Source organism: Carcharodon carcharias, chromosome 7 (assembly GCF_017639515.1).
Source record: "Carcharodon carcharias isolate sCarCar2 chromosome 7, sCarCar2.pri, whole genome shotgun sequence".
Taxonomy (NCBI): domain Eukaryota; kingdom Metazoa; phylum Chordata; class Chondrichthyes; order Lamniformes; family Lamnidae; genus Carcharodon; species Carcharodon carcharias.
This window is the reverse complement of record NC_054473.1, coordinates 145,986,020-146,011,542: the sequence shown is the minus strand read 5'-3', so window position 1 is coordinate 146,011,542 and position 25,523 is coordinate 145,986,020. Positions and strand designations below refer to the sequence as shown.

Here is a 25,523-nt window from a genome sequence, read left to right as displayed (position 1 = left end):
TTTTGAATGAAAGCAAAAAACTACGGACGCTGGAAATCTGAAGTAAAAATGAACAATGCTGGAAATGTTCAGCTTGTCAAGCAACATCTGTAGAAAGAGTTTTATAATGAAGTAACAGAGAGGGTTGATGAGAGTAGTGTTGTTGATGTGATGTAAATGGACTTCCAAAAGGCATTTGATAAGGTGCTGCAAACTTGTGAGCAAAGTTAGAGCTCAAATAATAAAAGGGACAGTAGCAACATGGAAATTAAATTGATTGAGTGATGAGAAATAAAGAGCAGTGGTGAACAGTTGTTTTTCAAACTGGAGGAAGGTTTGTAGTGGAGTTCCCCAGGGATCAGTGTTAAGATTCTGGCTGTTCCTGACATACAGTAATGACTTAGACCTTGGTGTACAGGGCAGAATTTCAAAATTTGCAGATGATAGGAAACTTGGAAGTATTGTGAACCAGAGGAGCATAGTGTAGAACTTCAAAAGAATACAGGTTGGCAGATTGGGCAGACATATGGCAGATGAAATTTAGTGTAGAGAAGTGATTTATTTTGGTAGGAAGAATACAGAGAGACAATGTAAAATAAAGGGTACAATCCTAAATGGGATGCAGAAGCAGAGGGATCTGGGTACATATGTGCATAAGTCATTGAAGATGGGAGAATAGGTTGAGAGAGCAGTCTATAAAGTATATGGTATCCTGAGCTTTATCAAGAGGGGCATGTAGTACAAAAACAAGGAAGTTATGTTGAACCCGTATAAAGTACTGGTTTTGCCTCAACTGGAGTATAGTGTCCAACTCTGGGCACCACACTTTAGAAAAGATGTGAATGCATTAGAGAGGGTGCAGAAGAGATTCGCAAGAATCATTCCAAGAATGAGGAACTTCGGTTATGTAGAAAGAATGGAGAAGTTTGGACTGTTCTCTTTGGAGAAGAGAAGGTTAAGAGGAGATTTGATGGAGGTACTCAAAATCATGAGGGGTCTGGAGAACGTAAATAGAAAGAAACTGTTCCCATTGCTGGAAAAATCGAGAAAAAGAAGGCACACATTGAAGGTAGTTGGCAAAAGAAATAATGATGACGTGAGGAGAAACTTTTTCACTCAACAAGTGGTTAAGAATTGGAATGCACTGACTGAGTGTGTATGGAGGCAGATTTAAGCCTGATTTTTAATAGGCAATTGGATCATTATTGGAAGAGAGAAGAACTTGCAGGGCTACGAAGAAAAGGCAGGGTATGGCACTAGGTGAATTGCTCCTTCAGAGGGCCAGAACAGATACAATGGACCATATGACCCATGTGCTGTAACCATTCTATGATTCTATATGTATACAGTGACAAACTTCACTGAAGGAGGAAATGAGAATGGGAATGTGAGGAGGTAGAAACGTAAAGGATAAAGCGAAAAAGAAAGATAGGGTAGTTGGAATTAGAACAGCAAGTAAGAAATAAGGGATGGAGTAAAATAGAGACAGAATATGAGTGAGAGAAGGGGAGAGATAAAAGAGAGGAAATAAGGAAGGAAGAAAGAAGGAATGAGAGATGATTGAGAGATTATTATCCAGATTTCTAAATCCAGACAAAGCCATATCAGGTGCCATGTTAATGGACATAATTTCCAAATTTCTTGCAGGCTATATTTATAATTACAGTGAGCATATTATTGTATGGTTATTTATGTCTTTTATATACAATTCCTTTTTCTGCTTCTTTATGTTTGAAAGGTTGGCTGTATTTGAAATACATAGTTAACCAGCAATTTCTCTGATAGAAACCAACACCGTTATAAACCTCCAAGAAGATGATATAAAATTAATTTAAAGAATAATTTGATTAAGTAAAATAGACTGCTTTGTACAGGCTAATATAGATATTTTAGCAAACTTTATCTCACTTTGATATCATTTTAAAGCCATAATTTTACTGGAGACTGCATAGTCACAAAAACTAAACGTAAAATTCTTTGGCCTTCCTTTTGTATAATTGCAATTCAGTTTTATATATGGGAGAGTTTCACGCAGACAACAAATTTTGCCTTTTTAAAATGTGCTAAATGTGTGATATATTTATTGTTGGAGGCTCTTACTATCGCAGTAGTTCAATATGGACCTTCATGACATAAAAAGTTATGATAAACGTTGTCAATTTTTAATAAAATAACATTGAGATCATAAAGACCAAGCATGGAAGGATAATGCTGAACCATGGAAAATATTTGGAATGATGCCAGACTTGGTAAATATATATTCTAGCATACTACCAATAGAATACATTTCAGTTGCATAAGTGCCTGCTTATGAGACAGAGTACTATCAGTTGTGTTCTCCTTGATTCTCACTGAGAATGTAATAACTAGGTCTTTAATTTAACTGGTACACAGTTTAGGACCATAATGACAATACATATTTTAAAAGCAAGAATTGCATATAATGAATAGATTTAAATATTTTTCAAAGAAATCAGATAGTTTGTAGCAAAAATGTTTTTTTTTTGCACTTGAGATTTAATTCTAGAGAGATGTTCATTTTCATAAGTACCGTACTTGCAGGCCTATCTCCACCTGGGCGTAAATAAAAAGCTTAAATTGTCCGGAAGACCAAACAGACCCATTGGATGTATTGGAACGTCAAAGGTCAGTGTTTCGACATTATAGGGGAAATTATATAAATTGTTGAGTTTAATGCATAAAAATCACCATTTTCATAATGTAAGGAATATATGCCAAAATAATGTGGAAGTTTATTCATGTACTATATAGTAGTTGATCTCCTGTGGTATTGCAAACATGGGGCAGGATTTTACGGTCGTCGGGCAGACACGCGCCCGAGATGATTGGACGTAAAGTCACGCGTGATGTCAGGCGAGCGTCCCAAAGTCATTGCACACTTGAGCAGTCTTTCAGCCGGCAGGCACGCGTGAGAGTTGGCAGCGCGCCTGCCGATAAGAGGCCTATTAAGGCACTTAAGCGATTAATTAAGTTATATTTTTCACTGCCCGCTCATCCGTTTGGTTGGCGGGCAGGCGAATAGATCAGGTGGCCTTTGCATTTTGTACAAAACCTCATCCACGGGTAGGTTAGGTTGTTGGTTGGGGGTGGAAGAGTTGGGGGCCCAATGGGAGGTGTGGGGGATCAGGTGATCAGTGGGAGGGTCACTTGGTTATTGTGGGGTGTAGTGTGGATCAGGTGATCAGTGGGGTGCATTAGAGTGGTTGGGTGGTGAGGGGGGTGCAGTCAGGGGATCAGTGAGGGAGGGTGGTTGTCTGGCAATCAAGCAGGGATGAGGGCAGGATGAGCTGGAAGGATCGGATGGTCATTGGTGGGGTAGGGTGGCTCGGGGGTGTCAGGTGGTCAGTGGAGGTTTGGGGGGGTAATCAGGGTGTGGGGGTGGGTAGCCTGAGGTGGGGGTAGCCAGGGAGATGATGAGGGTTGTCGGGGGTTTGGAGAATAGTCGAGAAGGGTGGATTATAGTCGGGGCTGCGTGGGCTAGACGGGGGGCTGGGAGGGTAGTCAGGGGGTCGGGAGGGTAGTTCGGGGTGGTGAGGAATAGTTGGGGGTGGGGGGGCAGTTTGGGGTTGTAGTCAAGGGATCCTGCTCCGATCAGTACTATAGTTACCCAGGAGTTAGAATTCTTCCAACTTTTCCTGGGTAATTATCCTGTTGAGAGTAGGAACCATCCTAAATCTCTGATTTAAATCAGGGTGTCAGATGGTTCCCAGTGCAGGGTAATTGCCCATCGAAAGTTTGAGCTTCCCAGGAAATTCCCTTGCAGTCCTTGCTTGGGACATCCAGGGGTGTCCCCCAGCGCATCTTCTGGGATACCACCCAGGTACAACATCCTGGAGATTGGAGGTTATGGCCCATGGTTTTTAATACTGGCTTTAATATATGTACATGTATATCTATACCCAGATGATTTGTGATTAGGATTAAATCTACATATATCATGAAGACTATATATATTCTCTATCTACATGTTAAAACCTTATTTTTTCTTTGTCATCAAATTCCGTTTTGAAACACAAGTGATATTTAAATTCTCTTTTTATTGCAGCTTTACAGAATTCTAGGAAAGACAGTTGTGTGCTATCCCATTGTGTTTGATTTGAGTGACTTTTACATGGCTCAAGATGTCATGCTGCTGATTGATGACATAAAGGTAGTATCTAAGGAATCATAGAACCCCTGCTTGACTTGACTCGAATATAACTGAGAGCCAATAGAAATAAAAAGTCCAAATCTTGTTTTGGAAAAACAGCACAAACACTAATTCATTATTTGATATGGCAACAGCTGATAGGAGTAAATTAAACAAATCATGTATTGGTGTTTGTGTATATAAAGCTGAATGAGTTGATTTAACTGTTTTACCTCTAGGAAAAGGATAAGCAAAGAATTTTATAAATGAATTTAAGATTAGGTTATTACTTTTTTAGGCTTTAAAGTGTTTATGAAATGTAAGACTACCTGCAACAAAATTAGTTCATACCCTAATTAAAATCACTAAAGCAATTCCTATTTGAATTTGTGTAAAGTTTGTGGTTTAGCTTACTGACTTGGATGAAAGCATAAAATTGACACCACCAAAGAAAGTCCCATTTTAATAATAATTTGCATTACTCCACCCCATATTTATACATTGTGAACCAGTCCTCACTGTAAACTTTCATGGATTTTCACCAGTTGATGATCAAGATATTTCACCAAACCAGTTTTGCAGAAATGTAGTTTACCTTAGTAAGTTATAGCTGTCTGGATGTTTCATGTTTTATTCGTTTTATTTAGTTTGTTATAAGTAACATTTTGTAAAACGTTTTGAAAATTATTTTGTTCCTCTTGTATAATTCTACAGATTGCATGTAAAAAAATTAAGCAGAATTGAAGTATTCAAAAACATTACAATTGATTCCAGGGATGAGGGACTTCAACTATGTGGATAGATGGGAGAAGCTGGGCTTGTTCTCCTTAGAGAAGGTTCAGTGGTTTGATAGAAGTGTTCAAAATCATGAAGGGTCTGGAAAGAGTTAAAATAGAGAAATGGTTCCCTTTGGCCAAAAGGCTGAGAAGCAGAGGACATCCATTTAAGGTGGTCGGCAAAAGAAGTAATGGCAACATGAGGGAAAATGTTTTACGCAGCAAGTACTGTGTATCTGAAATATACTTTCTGAATATGTGGTTGGAGGTAGATACAATTAGGACTTCCAAAAGGGAATTGTATTAGCACCTGAAAAGAAAGAAATTGTAGAACTATGAGGAAAGGATGGTGGAATGGAATTAGCTCGTTGCTTTGCAGAAAACTAGCACGGACACAACAGGCTGAATGACTTCCTTATGTGCTGTAACCATTTTATAATTCTGTGACTCTGTTCTCTTCAAAAGCTACACAAATTTCATTTGGGCATCCCTAGTGTCCCAAATGCCTAATCCAATGAGTGGTCTTGTATTGAGTTGTACAGGCCAGAAAGATTCCAGTCTTCAGTCTTCATTGAGTCAACTAATCTCAACCAAGTACTGTAATTGATACAGGTTTCCATTGGCTAGGAAGAAGGAAAGGTAGCAGTGGTTCCTGTTTCTTGTTATTGTTCATTAATTCCTGCTGGAGAGTATGCATATGTGAATGTAGTTCAGAAAAGGACTGTGATTCCCTTCCACCCCACAATCTTTTAGCCTGCCAATTCTCAAAATGTAGGATTACATGTGAAGACTTAGCACTTGAGCAAAACTAAATGCCATTGCCCTAAGAGTGTGTGCACTAAAACAACTATCATGTAAACATCAATACTATTAAATTTTATATATTAGTTCCTGTTACTTCTATAGGTAGTACTGTGATAGGTATTTTCCATTTTAAAAATGTCACAGCCTGTGGCAAGATCTGACGTGCTCTGTGAATGGTTGGTTTCCGAGTTCTCACAGCCAAAAACTTTAACGAAAAACATTGTTAGTAGCATTTCTAACAAAGAAAATAGCTGGCTAAGTTTCCTAATTTTTATGTAATTTTTTAGTGCTTTATTATGTTACAAACCTTATTTCTGCCATAAGTATTTGGCTTAGGGGGGAAGACAAGATGGTGGTTGAGAGAATTTTCAAAAAGTATTGTAAGCAATCTGATTGACTCACCTTTTTTAAATGATAGCTGTATTGATCACCCATAACTTCTTGAGCTTCACAATCTTTATTGACTGGGTGTTCAACACCTACCTAATTGTGCTTCATTGATCTTTATGAAGATAAAATTTGAGTAATCAGGTAACACAGAATTTATGTTTAAAAGATATGGTGCTCACAGCATGATGGGCATAGGCATGTGTGTTGCATAATGTTTTAAAAAGTGTACATAGATAATTGGATTGACAATCCTTTCAATGTTACAAATTGTTGTATTATTTAACAAGTAATTGTTAAAATTGGCTACCAAACTGCCATTTTCTTATTCAACTTCGTCCCCAGAATTTACTGCAGTTTACTAAGCAGTATTGGAAGATGAATCGGCGTCCTCTCTTCCTTGTTTTGATCCGTGAAGATAACATAAAGTAAGGGATTTTTCTGTTATGAATGCTATTTTTCACAACATCTTTTCCAAATATTAAATTATAAAAATAATCTAAATTGATTCAACTTTTTCCATTTAGAGGGAGTCGACTTAACCCTATTTTGGACATGCTGGCAGCATTCAAAAATGGTATTATTGGAGGAGTGAAAGTTCATGTTGACAGACTTCAGGTACATGAAATCAAAATGAGTAAATTTTATGGACTGTATGTGGTATTTCCTAAGTGAATAAAAATCTGTGGGTGTGATAAGAATTACTAGCTTGATTGATGTAGCCAATGCACCTGCAACCTAAAGTTTTTTGGCACGATATGAGCAGAAATCAACACAATAAAGGGACACATCATTGAGTAAGCTAACTAACCTTATTCATTATGTTAACCTAAAAATTCCTGCCCACTTACTGCTCCTTTAGTTTATCAGAAGATTTGTGTGTTATATTCCATTTATTGTACAAATTATGTCTACGTAGCATTCCACTTGTCGGTGCTTTTACAGATGATTACATTGCAAAGAGAAATTTAATAATAAATTATTCTAGTTTGATAGGAATTTTTCCCCTATCAGTATGAAAAATTACAAATAATTCTCAAATCAATATATTAATATGGTGATGTTTCTTGTATGAATTTGTCAGAAGCTGTTCATTATCGGGTTAACCATAATGATTTCAAGTTCAGAATGTGATAGATTAGCTTCTGAAAATCTCTGTTAGTAGTGACCAGTTGTTTTTCAGACTGCAGGAAGTTGGTGTTCCCCAGGGGTCAGTAAAGGGACCACTGCTCTTCTTGATATATATTAATGACTTAGACTTGGGTGTACAGGGCACAATGCCAAAATTCGTGAATTAATAAAACTTGGAAGTATAGTGAAAGACTTCAAGAGGACAGGCTGGTGATATGGGTGAATATGTGGCAGATGAAATTTGATGCTGAGAAGTGCAAAGTGATACATTTTGATAGGAAGAATGAGGAGAGGCCAAATAAATTTAAAGTTACAATTCTAAAGGAAGCAGAAAGACCTAGGAGTACAAATCGTTGAAGGTGGCAGGACAGGTTCGCAAAGTGATTAACAAAACATATAGGATCCTGGGCTTTATAAATAAGAGGCCTAGATTACAAAAGCATGGAAATTATGACAAACCTGTATAAAGTACTAGTTCGATCACAGCTAATGTATTATGTCCCATTCTTGGCACCATACTTTAAGGAGGAGGTGAAGGCTTTAAAGACTGTGCAGAAAAGATTTATGAGAATGGTTCCAGGAATAAGAGATTTCAGTTACATGAATAGATTAGAGAAGCTGGGATTGTTCTCTTTAGAGAAAAGAACATTGAGCAGAAATTTGGTCAAGGCATTCGGAATCATGAAGGATCAAGGCAAACTAGATAGTAAGAAATTTTTCCCATTGGCAAAAGGTTCGAGAATCTGAGGACATAGTTTTGAAGCAATTGGCAAAAGAACCAAAGGTGATTTGCGGGAAATCTTTATTATGCTGCAAGGGGTTAGAATCTGGAATGCACTGGCTGAATGTGTGGTGGAGGGAGATTCAATTATGGCCTTCAAAAGAGAATTTAATAAGCACCTGAAGGAAAAGAAAATGCAGGGCTACAGGGAAAGGGCAGGGGAGTGGGACTAACTAAATTGCTGTTGCAAAGAATTGACATGGGCTTGGTGGACCAAACATCCTCCTCCTATTCTATGATTCTATTCTATGATTCTTCGAAAAGTTCATCAGAAAGGTTGGCTGGGTTGGGAAGCCCACACTTTGCATTTCCAGGTAATCAGCTTTTACTTCCATGCTGCTTGGTTGGGCCTGTTGGTACTTTATAGGACAAGAATTAGGCCAGAAGTGATACTAGCTTTGTTTTGCTAATTCATAAAATGAATAGAAACATAGAAAACCTTAAGGCTGGAAGAGGATGATGGTGTATCTAGTTCACCTTCCATCTGTCCTAACAATTATATATTTCACTTCATTGAAAATTTCATTTATATAGCACCTCTGAAGTGGTAGAATGTCTGAAGATGCTCCACATGGCTAGGCAGGGAAACTTTTGCCTGATGGGCTAGCAAAAGGAAGGAAAACGACAGAGGCAGTTGAATGAATGGTCATAACCTTTACTACAAGGTTCAAGAGCTCCTCACATTTGTTGGAAGTGAGGCTGAAGGAGATAGGGGAGAAGGATTTAAGAATGTGATTTGTAAAAAAGAAAAGCTGGGAGTTATCTTTCCATTCCAGAATGACTGTTGAATAGTGAGCAGGACCCAGTAGGGCTCTATGTAGGCCATCCAGATGAGGCAATGAATGGTTAAACCTGTTGCCCACCGTTGTCACTATTGTATTGTCAGAAACATGGCAGCCAATTTGCACGCAGCATTTATTCAGCAAGAACATTTGTTCTTCTGAGTTTTTCTGATTTTATCTTTTCTGATCTGACATATATATTTCCTATTTCTATGATAGTAAATTCTAATTCTCCAATTATGTATTTCATCAAAATAGATCAATATATCTGAAATATTTTCTAGATATTGGTTTTAAATTAGGGCCATATAAATGTTTGTGCCCAAACTAGTTTCATTTAAAAAATCAAACATACATTGTTATTTTATCCAGTCCTAAAGAGTGAAGATTAAGTACTAAAGATAGTATCCTGATAATAGTATAAGAGAACGGGAAGATCCAGTTGAAGAGTTGTTTCGGTTCTTATCATTGGCTTCCATATGGTTATGCTTGTCATAGAAATGGCCATGATTTTGTAAATGTGGCAGAAGTCTTTCATTTAAAAAATGAGGGTTTTTACATCATTTGCCATCACTGAATTTTAAACTGTTGCTTGCCTGCACTGTTAAATGGATTGCTCAAGTTGGATGAGTCAAAGAAATCACAAAGAAATAAAATTTCCCATTCTGCATTCTTTGTGCGATGAGCCTTGAAGTGAATGAATATATTTAGTTTCCTTACTAATCATACTATACAATGCAAGCATAATGTTTCTGATATAAGTATTAATAACGTAACAGTGTTTTCTATTTGTGAACAACTCTTTGTTTTTGTTTTACAGACATTAATATCTAGTGCAGTAGTGGAACAACTAGACTTCCTTCGGATAAGTGAAGAGGAGGAGTATGGTCTAACTAAATCCTTCCTTTTAAATCAAAAATTGTTTTGTTTTATAGTGTTTTTCCTTAAGCAGGGTTTACTTGAGAAATCTGTTTTTCAGAATTCCACAGTTCGTAAGTTTTGAGGAGCTGGAATTTCCAAAACATTCAAAAGTGAAGCGGCAGACAAGTATATCAACTGGTACTTATCACGAGCAACAACCCGAGATAAACATGCATGACTGGATGTTTGCCCCCACAATGGAAATTCTGCAAAAACTGGATGTAAGGAAATAAATTATATTTAATGCTCCACTAACATTTTTAATTTCCTCTTTTTCACATCAAAAATACATATTGTCCTCATATATAAGTACTTATCTTGTTTACACCTGTGGGAAACATTCGGTATTCTGTGACATTCTGAGGGATAAAGCAATGGATTTCACACACATCCCCTTCCCTTTAATAGATTACTCTCCTCATTTTGTGCTGGTTTTCTATGTAATTGTCATCACATTTCAAAAGTCTTTCTATTTTTATCACAAACATAATCCTTTGTGAATATTTCTTGATTTTTTTTTCTGTTTGAAACTGTTGTGGTGTACCTAAAGACACTTGACACAGAGTCAGCTGTAAGTGAATCAAGCAGCAGTTTAGTCCCCCCAACGTTTGGCACTTGGCTACTAATCCCCAAGATGGCCAACTAACGCTAATCTATCCTGTGCTCCTCAGTCCATCACTACTAGCCTAGCAGGCGGTTAGATTCACATGGTTGTATTTTCCTGAACGACATATGTTTCTTCTCAGGCTCGCGCAGTGCTTTGCTTACTACTCTAATGCCTGCAGCAAGCACAACATTCAATCATAAGTCTGATAAAGCAATTCACAGTTGCACTACCACCAGTTCATGAAAGGTAATTCTGATCCAAGGGTGAATGTTCATCCTAATTCCCCAGTCCCAAATTGCCCGCCATTATGGTGCGCCCTCTAGTTCAGTATTCACATCCTTTTCCAGTTGCTTAACTTTGTTGGATTCGGTATTACTGCTTCATTGCTACCTGAGCCTCTTTCCGCATCTCCAGTAGATGTTCTGGTAGCTTCAGGATTCACTTCCCCTCAGGAAGCAGGTAGCTCCGTAAGTCTTCCTCTAGATCGTCAGTTATATTTACCCGCTCCTTGCGAGGAGGGCGGATGTGGGCTATTGCCAAATGTCCGATTATTGTTAGGACCAGGTTTGGAAGCAGAAACTTGAGTTGGTCACTGGGCAGTGGATGTGACCGTACTGGTATTGAGGCTCGCTGATGGTCACGCAGTATTCCCCTTCTCCATGGTATGCCACCTGTGTTGGTTCATGGCGGTGCTGGAAATTTCAGGGGTATAGTTTAGGGTGGTGTTAAATCTACATGCAGCTCTTGTCCCCATCCCTACAGGATGTTGGCACACAAAGTTATTCCCTTTCTTTCCATACCCAACCAACGAGATTCCCAGAAAGAGGGATCCCCTGTGGGTTGCATAGGTAAGCACATATAATTAAAGCAGTAGGTCATGTGTGGACTTAAAATATTCTCCAGCTTTCCCTTCACCTGTATCCACCTTGTGGATAAATGTTATTAAGTATTATTTCTCCCTAACCTCCAATTGTCCCAATCCAAAATTACTTTTACTCTCTCTGACCATTACCACCCTAATTGCCTCTATGGTGTATGTGTCAGCACCTTGATCATTTAAAAATATTTTCTTCCTCTTCAGGCTATATTGATTATTCCATGTCACGCTGTTTGTCAAGTAGCTGGGCAAGCCTGCGACCCGGTTTTCAGTGCAGCTGCACCATGTACTCTCACTTGTCAGTTACTTCTCACATTACAAATCACTCCTGAATACTCACACCGGTGTCCCAATTCCTTATTTAATCCTCTGTTGGAATTTCATATTCATAAGTCATCGCCACATGTTTCCCTATCTGTTGGATGTGATCTTCAGTGATTTTTTTTCTCCCCAAATTTCCTATTCGGGCAGTGTTCCTTCCGCTACATGTCACTTCATAATGCTTGGTGGTAATCCCTCTGCCTTTCCCACAAATCCTTGTTTTGCTTTTGTGGAAGGTTTATCAGGTTCATAGGATTTGCGCTCTCTATTTTGCCAATTAACTTCATCATCGGGATTTCATTGTCTTTAAAAGGATGCACCATTCAGTAATTCTTCCTGATTTCAGGTAACCTTTTCAAAGGATCAAAGGGGGTCTCTGTCTCAAGATCTTTGCTTGTGTCCCCCTGTAGTGTCCCAATGTCTCAGGTGGTGGCCAGATTATCAGATTCAGTTCTCTTTAAAAAGTTCATAGGCAATGACACAAATATCTCCAAGAGAAAGCAGCCACCTTATTCATCTCATCTACACTTTCCTTTCATTAGTATATACATCAATACCAAATTGATATATTCAATTGAACTATACCCATGGTGAGATATTCCAGTTCCCATTTTGGTGTTGTGTCCTTTTTCCCTAACCCTGTCTCCTGCTTCCCTAACCCTGTCTCCTGTCCTCAATCATATCTTCATATTGTTTTACACATGCAGTAGTTACCATCTTTTCTCATTCATGAGCCCTGCAGAAACTTTACAATCCAATAACAACAACATCTATCTTTCTTTTTAGAAATCAAACATTCCATCGATGCCAGATCTTAACATGTCCTATTCTTTTATTCATTTAGTTCCTTAAATAGTAATTCTTTTGTCTTTGTCACAGCTGTATAGATTCAAGCTAGTTTAAAACAGAAGCTAGATTTCCTTATAGCTCAATTAGCTCTTACCCCACCTTTGCACATACGTACTATAGAGGAATGTTTAATTCTCATTAGGCTTACTTTAAGCATTTTAGAACCTCTAGTTTCCCGCAGGACAAGATGTTACTCCTGTATCATCTCATCATTATTGTTGACAAATCTTTTTCACTGCTTCCGGAGCGGTGTGATCTGCACAAACTTTAAATTTCTTTTTATTCAAATTAAACTCGGTCTCCATTCCATGACCCCATGGTATTATTATTCATTACAACTTCACTGCAAATCATCTCACTCAACAATACCCCTTATCCTTACAGGAGTACTGTTACTTCCCAAGCTATTAGCATATAAGTATATAAAATTAAAACAACAGATTATACATGTTTGCTTGTTCTTTCCCTTAGGTAGCATTTTACTAGGCAGACCATCAAATTAGACTGGTTGCAAGTATATTGTTTCTATATAACTTGTCCCAAATTCAAACAATAAAACATTCAATGTATTTCTCTTCAAATAAAAGGATTCTTCCTTGAACCACCCAGACTGTTTTTATTAATTTTTCCTTGAAAATTAAAAATCCCATTTATCCCTTTAAATTCAAATAAATTCCCTTTTCCTTTGAGTACATGTAACAGCAACTCATATAAATTTAAATTTCAAAAATGTCCAGGCCTGGTGGTTTTCAAATCAACTTATCAAAGACAAAGGTGTCTACAGAACTAGAACTAGAGGGCACAGATTTGAAATAATTGGCAAAAGGAGCAAAAGCAATGTGAGGAAAAAGTTTTGGAGCCTGGAACTAACTTCCTGAGAAGGTGGTGGAGGCAGGTTCAATGATTGAAGTATTCAACAGGGAATTGGATTGCTAGCTGTAAAGAAAGAATGTGCAAAGTTACGGGAATAAGGCAGGGGACTAGATAGAATGCTCTTTCAGAGACCCAGTGCAGACTTGATGGGCCAAATGGCCTCTTCTACACTATAAAGATTCTGTGATTCAGTTGTAGGGAAGTCGACTACAACTAATTTACAAACACTTTAAGTCTTGAAAGATAACAAATTGTAACAAATCTGAATGAGTTTAAAATAAACCTTTTTAGAAAGAAAGGCAAAGCCATCAATCTAAACTATCACAATACTGTCACAAAGTTCTTTGATCTTTAAAGATATTAGAGTTAGTTACTTGCTGTGCTGATTGCCATAGTCATCCTGGTAAAAAAACAAATACAAGATCCATTTTTCTTCGGGCCAAATTAATTAGTTCAGTCCAAATTTATCTTATCAATTTAAAAACTTAACATTCTATAGATCCCTGCAGGTTACTCAACTCTGCACTGTAAAGAGGGGCGGAGCTATTCAACTCACTCAGACAGTTTCCAAATTGTCCCTTTTTTTCAACTTTTTAAACCTTTTTTGTCAAAGTATCCTATTTGTTTTGCAGTCTGAGCTTAAAACAAATATTTTCTTTCTTTAAAGTTCCAATTAACCACTTCCAAACTCGAAACTAACTCACATGTGAAAACCTGTCTGGATTAAGATTCACAAAATAAAATTAGAATTGCAACTTTGATCAGAAATGTCAACTTGAATTTAAACGTTTACTTTGTTTCAATTACTTCTCCCTTAATCTAAATAACAATTGCCACTGTGAAATTCCTTTTAAACTCAAAAGTGCTGAAACAAAACTTAAAACACACATCATCCACATAAAATCTTTTCTTTTTCACACACACACATTCTCTTTGGAAACTTCCCACACTGTGCCTGGCATTCTCCATTCACACACTTTAACAACTTAAAACCAAATCAAAACAATAGAAATAGCACATGTTTTTTTAAAAAGAAAAGGAATAACTTAAAACATGAGTCTCAGTTTTTTCTTCTTTAACTCTTCTTTCTTCAAAGTACCTTTTCAAACAACTACAAGCAAAAACTCAGGAAAAGTGACTTTTTGATACATGCTTAAGTCTACTAACTTCAACAGCAGCCTCACACAGCATAGGAGAGAGAAAGGGAGTCTTTGAGAGTTCATTTACAGGACAATCAAAGTGACAAAGCTTACAATCACAGCCACATTGTCCCTAAGTGCCCTTGCCCACTAACCCCCTAAAGGAGTCCCATCTCTTTGTCTCTCCAAAAAACAATTGCTTCACTCCTTAACCAACAACTGAAGACAACATACAGAACCAGACCACAAAGACTTAATCAACCTTTAAAGACAGTGACAAACATTTGTACATTGTCTTACAAACACTCAAAGAAAATCAGACAGACACAACAGCTACAAAGATAAAAACAAAAAAACTGCGGATGCTAGAAATCCAAAACAAAAACAAAAACAGAATTACCTGGAAAAACTCAGCAGGTCTGGCAGCATCGGCGGAGAAGAAAAGAGTAACCATCTTTTGATGATCTGCTTCTATCACTGCTTGTTTGTCCCTACAACCACACCCCCACTCCACCTCTCTCTCTCTCTTTCTCTCTCCGCCCACACACACACCTTAAACCAGCTTATATTTCAACTCTTTCTTGGACTTGAACTCAAGTTCTGTCGAAGGGTCATGAGGATTCGAAACGTCAACTCTTTTCTTCTCCGCCGATGCTGCCAGACCTGCTGAGTTTTTCCAGGTAATTCTGTTTTTGTTTTTGTTTTACAACAGCTACAAATATCCCTAAAGCTGACGCAGACACAATTTCCCTTTTTCATTTTCACATACAGCAAAACTCGCTGTGGGTATTTCCAACTTAACTTACTCTAACCATTATCTTTAACTTCAAAGTTTATTTTTCTCACCTTGTCTGTGTACACAAAAAATATCTACAGCTGCAAAACTAATCAGTTTAAAGTTAAAAACACTTAAACTGTCACACCCGTTTTATATGTTTACTGAGTCCTAAGTAGCTACTGATAACTATAATCACGCCTTTTTCTCCCTTGTCCTTGTTCTGGGCATCTCACCACCCCTTCTGCTTGGTTGGGGGGTCTTCCAGATTCCTTTCTTTCTTTCTCATCTTTTCTATTAATTTCTGTTTTTATCTGTTCTATATTTGGCCATTGACGCTTCTGCTCCCACTCATTTGCGTCTAGTCTGGACATGGTTATATGGTATCTCGCCTTTGGCCTGTGCTCAGGCAGTTCTGGCTTGCCTGTCTCATGGTGCGGCTCTACCTGGCCTATCGCCTGGGGACGATTTTGATCTATCCACTGGCAGCTCGCAGCTAATGGTAGCTTGCCTCTGGCCTGTGCTATGGTGGCTCTGAACTGCCTGTCTCCTGGTGTGGCTGTACCTGGTCTGTCGCCTAGGGAACGGTTCTGATCTGCCTCCTGGCAACTCATGGCGAATAGCGCAGCTTCTGCTTCCTCACCTTTCAACCGACTTTTCGGTTTGGGTCTCTGCAAATTGTATCACACGGTCGCTGGACTTACACCCTAACTATGGGCAGTAAAATAATGGTACTCACCCAACTGGTGCATCTAGCCAATTGATTCCTCAGTTGCTAATGGGGACCCTGCTCACAGCGACAGTTGTTGTGGAGTTTCACTTGACACAGAATCAGCTGTAAGCGAATCAAGCAGCAGTTTAGCAGTTTATTCAGTATAAGTATGCATGCAAGCAAATGCTCTCTCAGGATGCTGTAAGAGGCAATTCAAAGATATACAGTTTAATGAATCATGAACTTTGCCTTATTTATTCTGATGGTTTATTATATTGTCCAGTCATCTGCATATCTTAGCCTGGCTCTTGAAATCACGTTCCTTAGCATATCAGGGCCTGACCCATAGGCCAGTCATCAGTTTCATGGCCTGACCAAAATGTCGCATCCCCAATTATATCCACTCCATGTGTTTTTTTTTACTGCGAACACTTTTAAAACTTAAACCGGAAACTTGGTCAAGCCTGGGTAATCCCACGATGCATCATGATACATAACTTCAAAACTGTTCGTAGTTATTTTTGTACAAGGATGTATTTTAGTTACACCTTGTTCATTTAATAATTAGTAAAGCATCCTCGTGCTTCATGCTCATCAACAAAGTGCACTTACATAACCTTTAACATAATAAAAGAATCCGAAGAGATTTACAGGGCTAAAATGAAAGCAGCAGATTTAGGAAAGTATTTGAAGATATGGTGAAAAGAGATTTGTTCCAGAAGATTTTTGCAGAAGAGAGCATTAGCAAAGCAAAAATATTTAGAGAGAATGATCCAAAATGTGGGACTAATGTAGTTGAAGGCTCTGCATCCAACTAAAGGGAAGAAAGTACATTTAAATAAAGCCAGAATTACAAGAGCAGAAGGTGCACATTGGCATGTTGGAGTTGAGGGTGTTGCAGAGGGAGGAGAGATGGAGCCATGTACATGTGTGCAATGTGTTTGAAGGTGGTGGAGCAGTCAAAAGTGTTTGGAGAGGAAAAGGATTATAGGTGTAAGGAGAACATTTTTGTCAGTGGTGACAGAAAGGCCTTAATAGCCCCTTTGAAAGGCCTAATTGGCTACTTGCCGTTTGTGGGCAGGTAGCTGTTTCATCCAAACCGGCATAATCCTTAATGGCTTGGAGGTGGGAATGTCCTGCCCATCTCCAATCCCACCTCCTCCAGAGATCAAAAATTCTGCCCTTTGCGTCCTCGTCACAACTAGTTTTCCCACCTATCTTTCTAATCATTAACAAAAACAGAATTACCTGGAAGAACTCAGTAGGTCTGGCAGCATCGGCGGAGAAGAAAAGAGTTGACGTTTCGAGTCCTCATGACCCTTCAACAGAACTAGATGAATCCAAGGAAGGGGTGAAATATAAGCTGGTTTAAGGTGGGGGGGGTTGGTTGTAGGGACAAGCAAGCAGTGATAGAAGCAGATCATCAAAAGATGTCACTGACAAAAGAACAAAAGAACACATAGGTGTTGAAGTTGGTGATATTATCTAAACGAATGTGCTAATTAAGAATGGATGGTAGGGCACTCAAGGTATAGCTCTAGTGGGGGTGGGGGGAGCATAAAAGATTTAAAAGTATTTAAAAATAATGGAAATAGGTGGGAAAAGAAAAATCTATATAAATTATTGGAAAAAACAAAAGGAAGGGGGAAGAAACAAAGGGGGTGGGGATGGAGGAGGGAGTTCAAGATCTAAAGTTGTTGAACTCAATATTCAGTCTGGAAGGCTGTAAAGTGCCTAGTCGGAAGATGAGGTGTTGTTCTTCCAGTTTGCGTTGGGCTTCACTGAAACAATGCAGCAAGCCAAGGACAGACATGTGGGCAAGAGGGCAGGGTGGAGTGTTAAAATGGCAAGCGACAGGGAGGTTTGGGTCATTCTTGTGGACAGACCGCAGGTGTTCTGCAAAGCGGTCGCCCAGTTTACGTTTGGTCTCTCCAATGTAGAGCAGACCACATTGGGAGCAACAAATACAGGAGACTAAGTTGGGGGAAATGCAAGTGAAATGCTGCTTCACTTGAAAGGAGTGTTTGGGCCCTTGGACGGTGAGGAGAGAGGAAGTGAAGTGGCGGGTGTTACATCTTTTGCGTGGGCATGGGGTGGTGCCATAGGTGGGGGTTGAGGAGTAGGGAGTGATGGAGGAGTGGACCAGGGTGTCCCGGAGGGAACGATCCCTACGGAATGCCGACAGGGAGGGGGTGAAGGGAAGATGTGTTTGGTGGTGGCATCATGCTGGAGTGGCGGAAATGACGGAGGATGATCCTTTGAATGCGGAGGCTGGTGGGGTGATAATTGAGGACAAGGGGGACCCTATCATGTTTCTGGGAGGGAGGAGAAGGTGTGAGGGCAGATGCGCGAGAGATGGGCAGGACACGGTTGAGGGCCCTGTCAATGACCATGGGTGGAAAACCTCGGTTAAGGAAGAAGGAGGATATGTCAGAGGAACTGTTTTTGAAGGTAGCATCATCGGAACAGATGCGACGGAGGCGAAGGAACTGAGAGAATGGGATGGAGTCCTTACAGGAAGCGGGGTGTGAGGAGCTGTAGTCGAGGTAGCTGTGGGAGTCGGTAGGCTTGTAATGGATATTGGTGGACAGTCTATCACCAGAGATTGAGACAGAGAGGTCAAGGAAGGGAAGGGAAGTGTCAGAGATGGATCACGTGAAAATGATGGAGGGGTGGAGATTGGAAGCAAAATTAATAAATTTTTCCAAGTCCTGACCAGAGCATGAAGCAGCACCGAAGTAATCATCGATGTACTGGAGAAAGAGTTGTGGAAGGGGGCCGGAGTAGGACTGCAACAAGGAATGTTCCACATACCCCATAGATAGACAGGCATAGCTGGGACCCATGCGGGTACCCATAGCCACACCTTTTATTTGGAGGAAGTGAGAGGAGTTGAAGGAGAAATTGTTCAGTGTGAGAACAAGTTCAGCCAGACGGAGGAGAGTAGTGGTGGATGGGGATTGTTCGGGCCTCTGTTTGAGGAAGAAGCTAAGGGCTCTCAGACCATCCTGGTGGGGGACGGAGGTGTAAAGGGATTGGACGACAATGGTGAAGAGGAAGCGGTTGGGGCCAGGGAACTGGAAATTGTTGATGTGACGTAAGGTTTCAGAGGAATCACGGATGTAGGTGGGAAGGGACTGGACAAGGGGAGAGAGAAGGGAGTCAAGATAACGAGAAATGAATTCTGTGGGGCAGGAGCAAGCTGACACGATCGGTCTACCGAGACAGTTCTGTTTGTGGATTTTGGGTAGGAGGTAGAAGCGGGCTGTCCGAGGCTGGGCGACTATGAGGTTGGAAGCAGCTGGAGGAAGATCCCCAGAGAAGATGAGGTCAGTGACAGTCCTGGAAACGATGGCTTGATGTTCAGTGGTGGGGTCATGGTCCAGGGAGAGGTAGGAGGAAGTGTCTGCGAGTTGACGCTCAGCCTCCGCGAGGTAGAGGTCAGTGTTATCATTATATTGTTGTCCATATATTTGGTTACAATACACTTGGCATTTTCATCCGTATTATTAATATAGATTGTAAATAGTTGAGGCCTCAGAATTCATCCCTGTAGCATCCCATTAGTTAGTTTGCCAACCTGAAAATTACCCATTTATCCTGACTCTGCTTTCTGTTCATTAGCCAATCCGCTATCCATGCAGTATATTATCCCTATCACTATGAGCTCTTGTGTACATACAAACATACAAAATAGGAGCAGATGTAGGCCATTTGGCCCTTCAAGCCTGCTCCTCCATTTGATAAGTGTAGCAACCTTTTATATGGCACTTTATCAAATACCTTTTGGAAATTCAAATACACTATATTTACTGGTTCCTCTTTATCCACCCTGACCTTTACATCCTTAAAGAAAACTACAAAATTTGTTAAACACTATTGCCCCTTCATAAAACCATAAGAGCATAAGAAACCATGTTGCTTGATTGTAATATGATTTTCTAAATCTGCTCCACTACTTTCTTAATAATGGATTCCAACATTTTCCGAATGGCAGATGTTGGGTTAACTGGCCTATAATTTCCTGCTTCTGTCTCCCTCTTTTGAATAGAGGCATTATTTTTGTGATTTTCCAATCCACTACAACCTTTCCAGAACCTAGGGAATTTTGGAAGTTTACAACCAATGCATCCACTATCTCTGCTCTTTCTTTTAAGACTCTAGGATATATGCCATCAGATTTGTCAAACTTTAGTCCTGTTAAATTTGTGCAATACTTTTTTTCTCTAGTGATGATTGTTTTAAGTTCCTTCCTTTTTTGTTATGCTGGGTAATTGCTGCTTCTACTGTGGGCAACATGATAGACTGTAGTAATGTACTAAAACAAACATGGGGTACTGTGTTCATTCCTCCTTTGCATTTAATGATTTACACATCCTTCTCAATTGACATTTATCACGGGATTATTCAAGCATCCTGTTCATCTAGTTGAACAACAGGAAGCCCTTTAGACACAAATAATTTGACATTAAATTTGTTATGTTTTTGAACGCTGACATTTTTGTAGCTTTGTTTTTGGCAACAAGGGAAATCTTAACAAGTTTAACCAATAACTTAATAAAATGATAAAATCATTGTTAAAATTTTAAAATGTTTTAAAAAGTAGGATGTATCTGACATTGCATTATTTGATTGTTTGTATTTGCATTTGTTTCCACGCATCATATGAGTAAACTGCTGAAGTAAACTCCAAGAAAATATGTTTAAAATGTCAACATCACTGGATAATCGATTGTGATGCAGTTTGATTCAAACACTGGATTCAAAACCTGAAGTAAACTCCACTGTTGAAATGTTTTTTTAATGTTTTGTTAAAAACTGATATTTTCTATTGACCCACTGCAAGTTTTCTTGTGTGTTTCAACTAAACATTAGTGTGTTTATTTAGGGTTGCACCTCCCTTGTCAGCCAAGCTGTGCTCTTGAGCATTTTGTTGAAGCAAGAAGGGCCTAATTTCATTACAGGAGAAGGTGGGTTTTATTACATTGTCTAAGATGATGATATGTTTTGCAACAAAATAGTTTCCACTACTTAACAATATAGTTTGCAATCTAAATCTTATTGAAACATATTTCACCTCAAGTTTAATGTAAATCCTGAAACTGCTGGAAGAAGATCGCCTGTTGCGAGGAACTGCTTGCCTGTTTGGTGCAGTATTTATTTGTAATGGGGCCAATCTGGGAGTACTGTGAAGGACACATGGCCTGGCAATACTGAATGGAGCATCTCAGGTCAGAGCCTGGAGAAACCATTGTTAGGGGAGTAACCAGTAAACACTTGAGAATTTCTTTTAGATGAGAAGCTTAGAAGCAGAATTAAAAATGCAGAATGGTAGGCATTTTAAGTAGTTGGGACCAGGGAATTAATCAATTTTTTTAATGGAATCTTTACTGTTATGTTAATTTGAGCTTCAATTACCTTTCAAATTTTAAAAAGAACTAAAGCACAGTTCTGTGTTTTGAAACCAAAGAAGGCTCCATATTGGCACTGTTGCAACTCTAAAGCTGTTGATACATTTATTGTTTTATCAGGTAAATCAAGATTTTATTCAACGTTATATTTGTAGAACCCTAAAAATTTGCTTGTTGGCATGAGCAATTTATTTAATTTATCTTAATAACTATTATTGAAAGATATATAATGCAGTGTCTACTTGTCCATTGTAAACACAGTATATAGCAGGCTTCTTATGATGGGCACTCACTTGAAAAACGACCCCATATTTTATACAATGAAGCAAATCTCCCCCTCACTTCCCTGGGACGCATTGAAATCCCAACTTCAATCTTGGAAATGTACTATTTGGAAGCCTTGGCTCTGCTGAGTTTTGAAAGTACGATTTTTTTTCTTTCACTTTGATTTTTATGGTGCTATTAAAAAAGAAAGATGTCCCAAGATACTTCATAGATGAAGAAATAAATGAATACTGAGCCTTTGTGAGGGGAGGAAACCAAAAGTTTGGTCCCAGAGTTAGATTTGAAGGGACGCTTATAAAGAATGTAGACAGCGATGGCGGGCTAGGGAGGGAGCTGTCTAAGCCCTCTTTCCACTATTGGTGGATCAGAAGAATGCATGGACTGCTGCAGTCAGTCATGTCTCCCCATTCAAAAGCTGTATTTTTTTTTGCTTTTCTCTGATATTCTGCACTTGCAGAAGTTTCTGCTCTACAGAATTAACAATGACACAAGTTTCTGTAATTTGTATAATGATTAACAGTTGCCTAACGCTCAAACACCATTCTGAATTTGCCAGAATATTATTGAACTCGCACCAGTTTATCAGAGTAAGGTCAGTAAAATATCTAGGGCAGGATTCCCCCCCGCCCCCAATCGGGGAGTTGGGGGGGGGTGGGGGGTGTTGAAGTGTGGGTGCCTCCAATCGGCGCCCCCAATTGAGAGCACACCACCATTTTATGTGGGCGGGCCAACTAATGCCCGCCCAGCATCACATCCTCACGAAAGCACTATGCATCCCCTGTGCGGGCAGGAGGGGAATCCCTAAACCTGTGAGTGTGCTCTTTCATGCATGCGTGCTCATCTCCCTGAGGCTAAGTGCTGCCTCAGGGAGATCGTCTCTACAGTAAAAAAAAATTAAAAATAGAAAAAAAATTCCCTGACATGTCCCCTCATGTGACACTGTCACATGAGTTGAGACATGTCCATAACTTTTTTAAAAACTTTAATTAATTTTTTTAAAAACCTACATGAAACCTCATCCCACCTGTGGATGAGGTTTCATGCTTTTTCTAATTCCCGCCAGGGCTCCTGGCCTGCCCGCCAACCTTAAGGTTGGACCGGCAGGTCCACTAATTACTTCAGTGACTCTGTCAATGGCATCAGTTGGCCAATGACAGGTCAGCGGGCGCACAGCTGATTTTGCTGAGCCCCTGCCTACCTGAAAATTTAAATGGGGCGCGGTGGAGGCCCTGCCCTCCGCTCACCGATGGGAAAATCCTGCCCCTATAGTAGTTACAACTGAATCACCAAAAGAATTTGACAAATTTTAGAACATTACAGGATTCAAATATTCATATAATGAACAGTGCTCAAAAAGAATTAATTTGCCCTTTGCATTATGGCGAAATTAATTCTTGAAAATAACAACTTCTGCTTTTACCTTTTTTGCTTAATTTTATCTTTCTGGGACCATTGCGGTCTTGATGTTGCCTGAATGTGAATGGCAATGAACATAGCATCATCGTTTTTGTTTTTTAGTCTGCTGCTGGCTCAATCACAGATTTAAGAACAAACTAGAGAATTGTAGCAAAAGTCTAGATTTAAACTTTTAAAATTCTTTTGTACAGTTATCAGTCAATATAACAAGATTAACGTTCAAAGATGCAAAGGGATGCTTTGCTAAATAGGTACATGTATAATTTGGAGCTCAGCATGAGGGTGTGCAATGCAGTTAGATGCATATCAGTGAGAGGTGAGACCTCACACCATTAAAACATCCACTTTTTTTCCCCATGGCTTTGTTATTATACAAAAGACCAGCAGGGAGGGAAAATCAGAAAGAAAATCAATCTGTTATTATTAGAGTAATACTAGTTTTATGTATACTGTTTCACATATAATTTATTTCGAGCCAATAGATTTTTGCGTTGAGGGGAACATCTGCTCCACAATACTTGCACACAGCTGATTACAGTTATTAATTGAAAACACATATCCTTTTCTCATTTAGGATTTAATAATATTGTACTATCAAGCCAAATTCCTTATTGTTTGCTACTTACAAGTCATTCTGGTGTGGTATTGTTGCTTTCAATGACTCCCATAAGTTTCTAATGTTGTAAGTCAGCCCAGAAACTACTGGAATGTTGCATTGCGCAGCAAGTTATATGGAATTGTACCTTTTTCTTCACCTTTTAGATTGTATTACTTTTGCATTGCAAATTGCTGGAAATGGAAATTGATATGGCCCGATGAATTCAATGACACACTTGGGACTTCAGGATGATTGTACCCAATAGTCTATCGCCTTAACCAATAAATTTAAGGATAGCGAAAGAAGCAGAAGAACAACAGAGAAGGAAATAGGGTGAATTAGAATCAAATGGCATACAGAAAGAGAGCATCATTAAGAGAGTGGGTTACCAAAAGAGAGAAAAAGAAACACAGGAAAACTAAAAATTTGAGAAAACACCTAGGAATATTTCATTACCTGATGGAGTGATACTCCACAATTTAATTGTTCCTTTTCTGAGCACTGAAGAATGAGTGGCATGTTAGAATCAGAAATCATGTCATTATTGGGATTGTTTGGCCTCAAATTACCATCCCTAAATGGCTTTGATGAGATTAATGTTTATAATGGTGTAAATCCCACAACATACAGTTGAGTGGTTCACAACTAGGGGTAATGTTTTTGGCTTTGGCAAAGTTAACAGTGAAACAATTTGAGGCATTCCATATCATTTCTTCACCATAAATTGCTGTTTTTTGCACAAATACGGTGGGTGCTGTGAACACGTAATTTTTTCTAGCAATTTCTTGGCTTGTTTATATTTATGGGCCAAGAGACTCCAGTAATGCTCATTACAATATGCCTTAAGGTCTATCCAGTATTGTAGAATATAGACAATGGAATATAGCACATGGAAGAGACCTCATGTCATAATTTAAAGAAGAGTAGGGAGTTCTAACGATAGCCTAGTCAATCGTTAGGCATGGAGCTCTGATGTTCTGGTCAACATTCAAGTAATTGAGCTTCATAGCACAGATGCTTTTAAGGGGAAAGTGGATCAGCACATGAGGGAGAAAAGGTTATGCTGATAGAGTTTGATGAAGAGGAAAGGGAGGAGGCTCGAGGAACAAAGATGCAGGCAGATATTTGAGCCAAATAGCCTTTTTCTGTGCTATTGACTCTCTGGATAAAATTTTTTGCTCAGCAGACGGGCACATGCCTGACCCGACTGAGTGTAAAATGACGCACAATGGCATCGGGTGAGCATCCCAACATCATTGCACACACACAATATTTTGGTCGATGGGCGTGCGCTGGAGTCGGCAGTGCGCCCGCCGACAATTAAAAGGCCCATTAAGGCCATTAAAAAGTTAATTAAAATAAATTTTTCACTGCCCGTCCAACCTTACGCTTGGTGGGCAGGCGAAAATGCCAAGTGGCCTTCACACTTTTTTGGAAACCTCATCCATGTGCGGGATGAGGTTTCCAAATAAAAATAAAATAAAAACTTTAAATTTTCATTAATAACATGTCGCTGCTCATGTGACAGTCACATGAGGCAATATGTTCATTACATTTTTATTTTTTTAATTATTTTATTTCATATATCTTCATCTCCTTGAGCCAGTTCTCTGCCTCTGGCAGATTATGTAGCACATGCGCGCAGGTTATGCTTGCCGAACTAGCACTCCTCCCCACACCCACACAGGCAGCGCTAAGTGCTACCGCTGGCGTTTCACACTGGGCAGTCCTTAATTGGCCCGCCAGTGTGAAATTGCCTTCCAGGACTGATCGCGAGCGGTGGTCAGCTCCCCGTTGAGCCAGCAAGCCAAGGGCAAAATTCTGCCCTCTATAATCAAAAGAATAAATTAATTAGTTAAATATATCAGTATCATTAGTGGGAATTTGCAGCAATAAAATAGCTGCCATACTTGTCAAGATAGCAACATTGACTGCACTTTAAAGTAACC

At 39.2% G+C, this 25,523-nt stretch overlaps 1 protein-coding gene across 5 annotated transcripts in view; it reads left to right on the top strand.

Annotated features, from left to right (window-relative positions):
- Positions 1 to 25,523, top strand: part of phkb (phosphorylase kinase, beta) — a 290,351-nt gene that overhangs the window by 215,461 nt on the left and 49,367 nt on the right. For all 5 annotated transcript variants that reach the window (XM_041192251.1, XM_041192249.1, XM_041192250.1 and 2 more), the window contains 7 exons: positions 2,542 to 2,625; positions 4,046 to 4,150; positions 6,442 to 6,524; positions 6,624 to 6,714; positions 9,611 to 9,672; positions 9,770 to 9,932; positions 20,753 to 20,834. In XM_041192251.1, the coding sequence (XP_041048185.1) occupies positions 2,542 to 2,625; positions 4,046 to 4,150; positions 6,442 to 6,524; positions 6,624 to 6,714; positions 9,611 to 9,672; positions 9,770 to 9,932; positions 20,753 to 20,834 (670 nt within the window). The remainder of the gene's footprint in view (positions 1 to 2,541; positions 2,626 to 4,045; positions 4,151 to 6,441; positions 6,525 to 6,623; positions 6,715 to 9,610; positions 9,673 to 9,769; positions 9,933 to 20,752; positions 20,835 to 25,523) is intronic.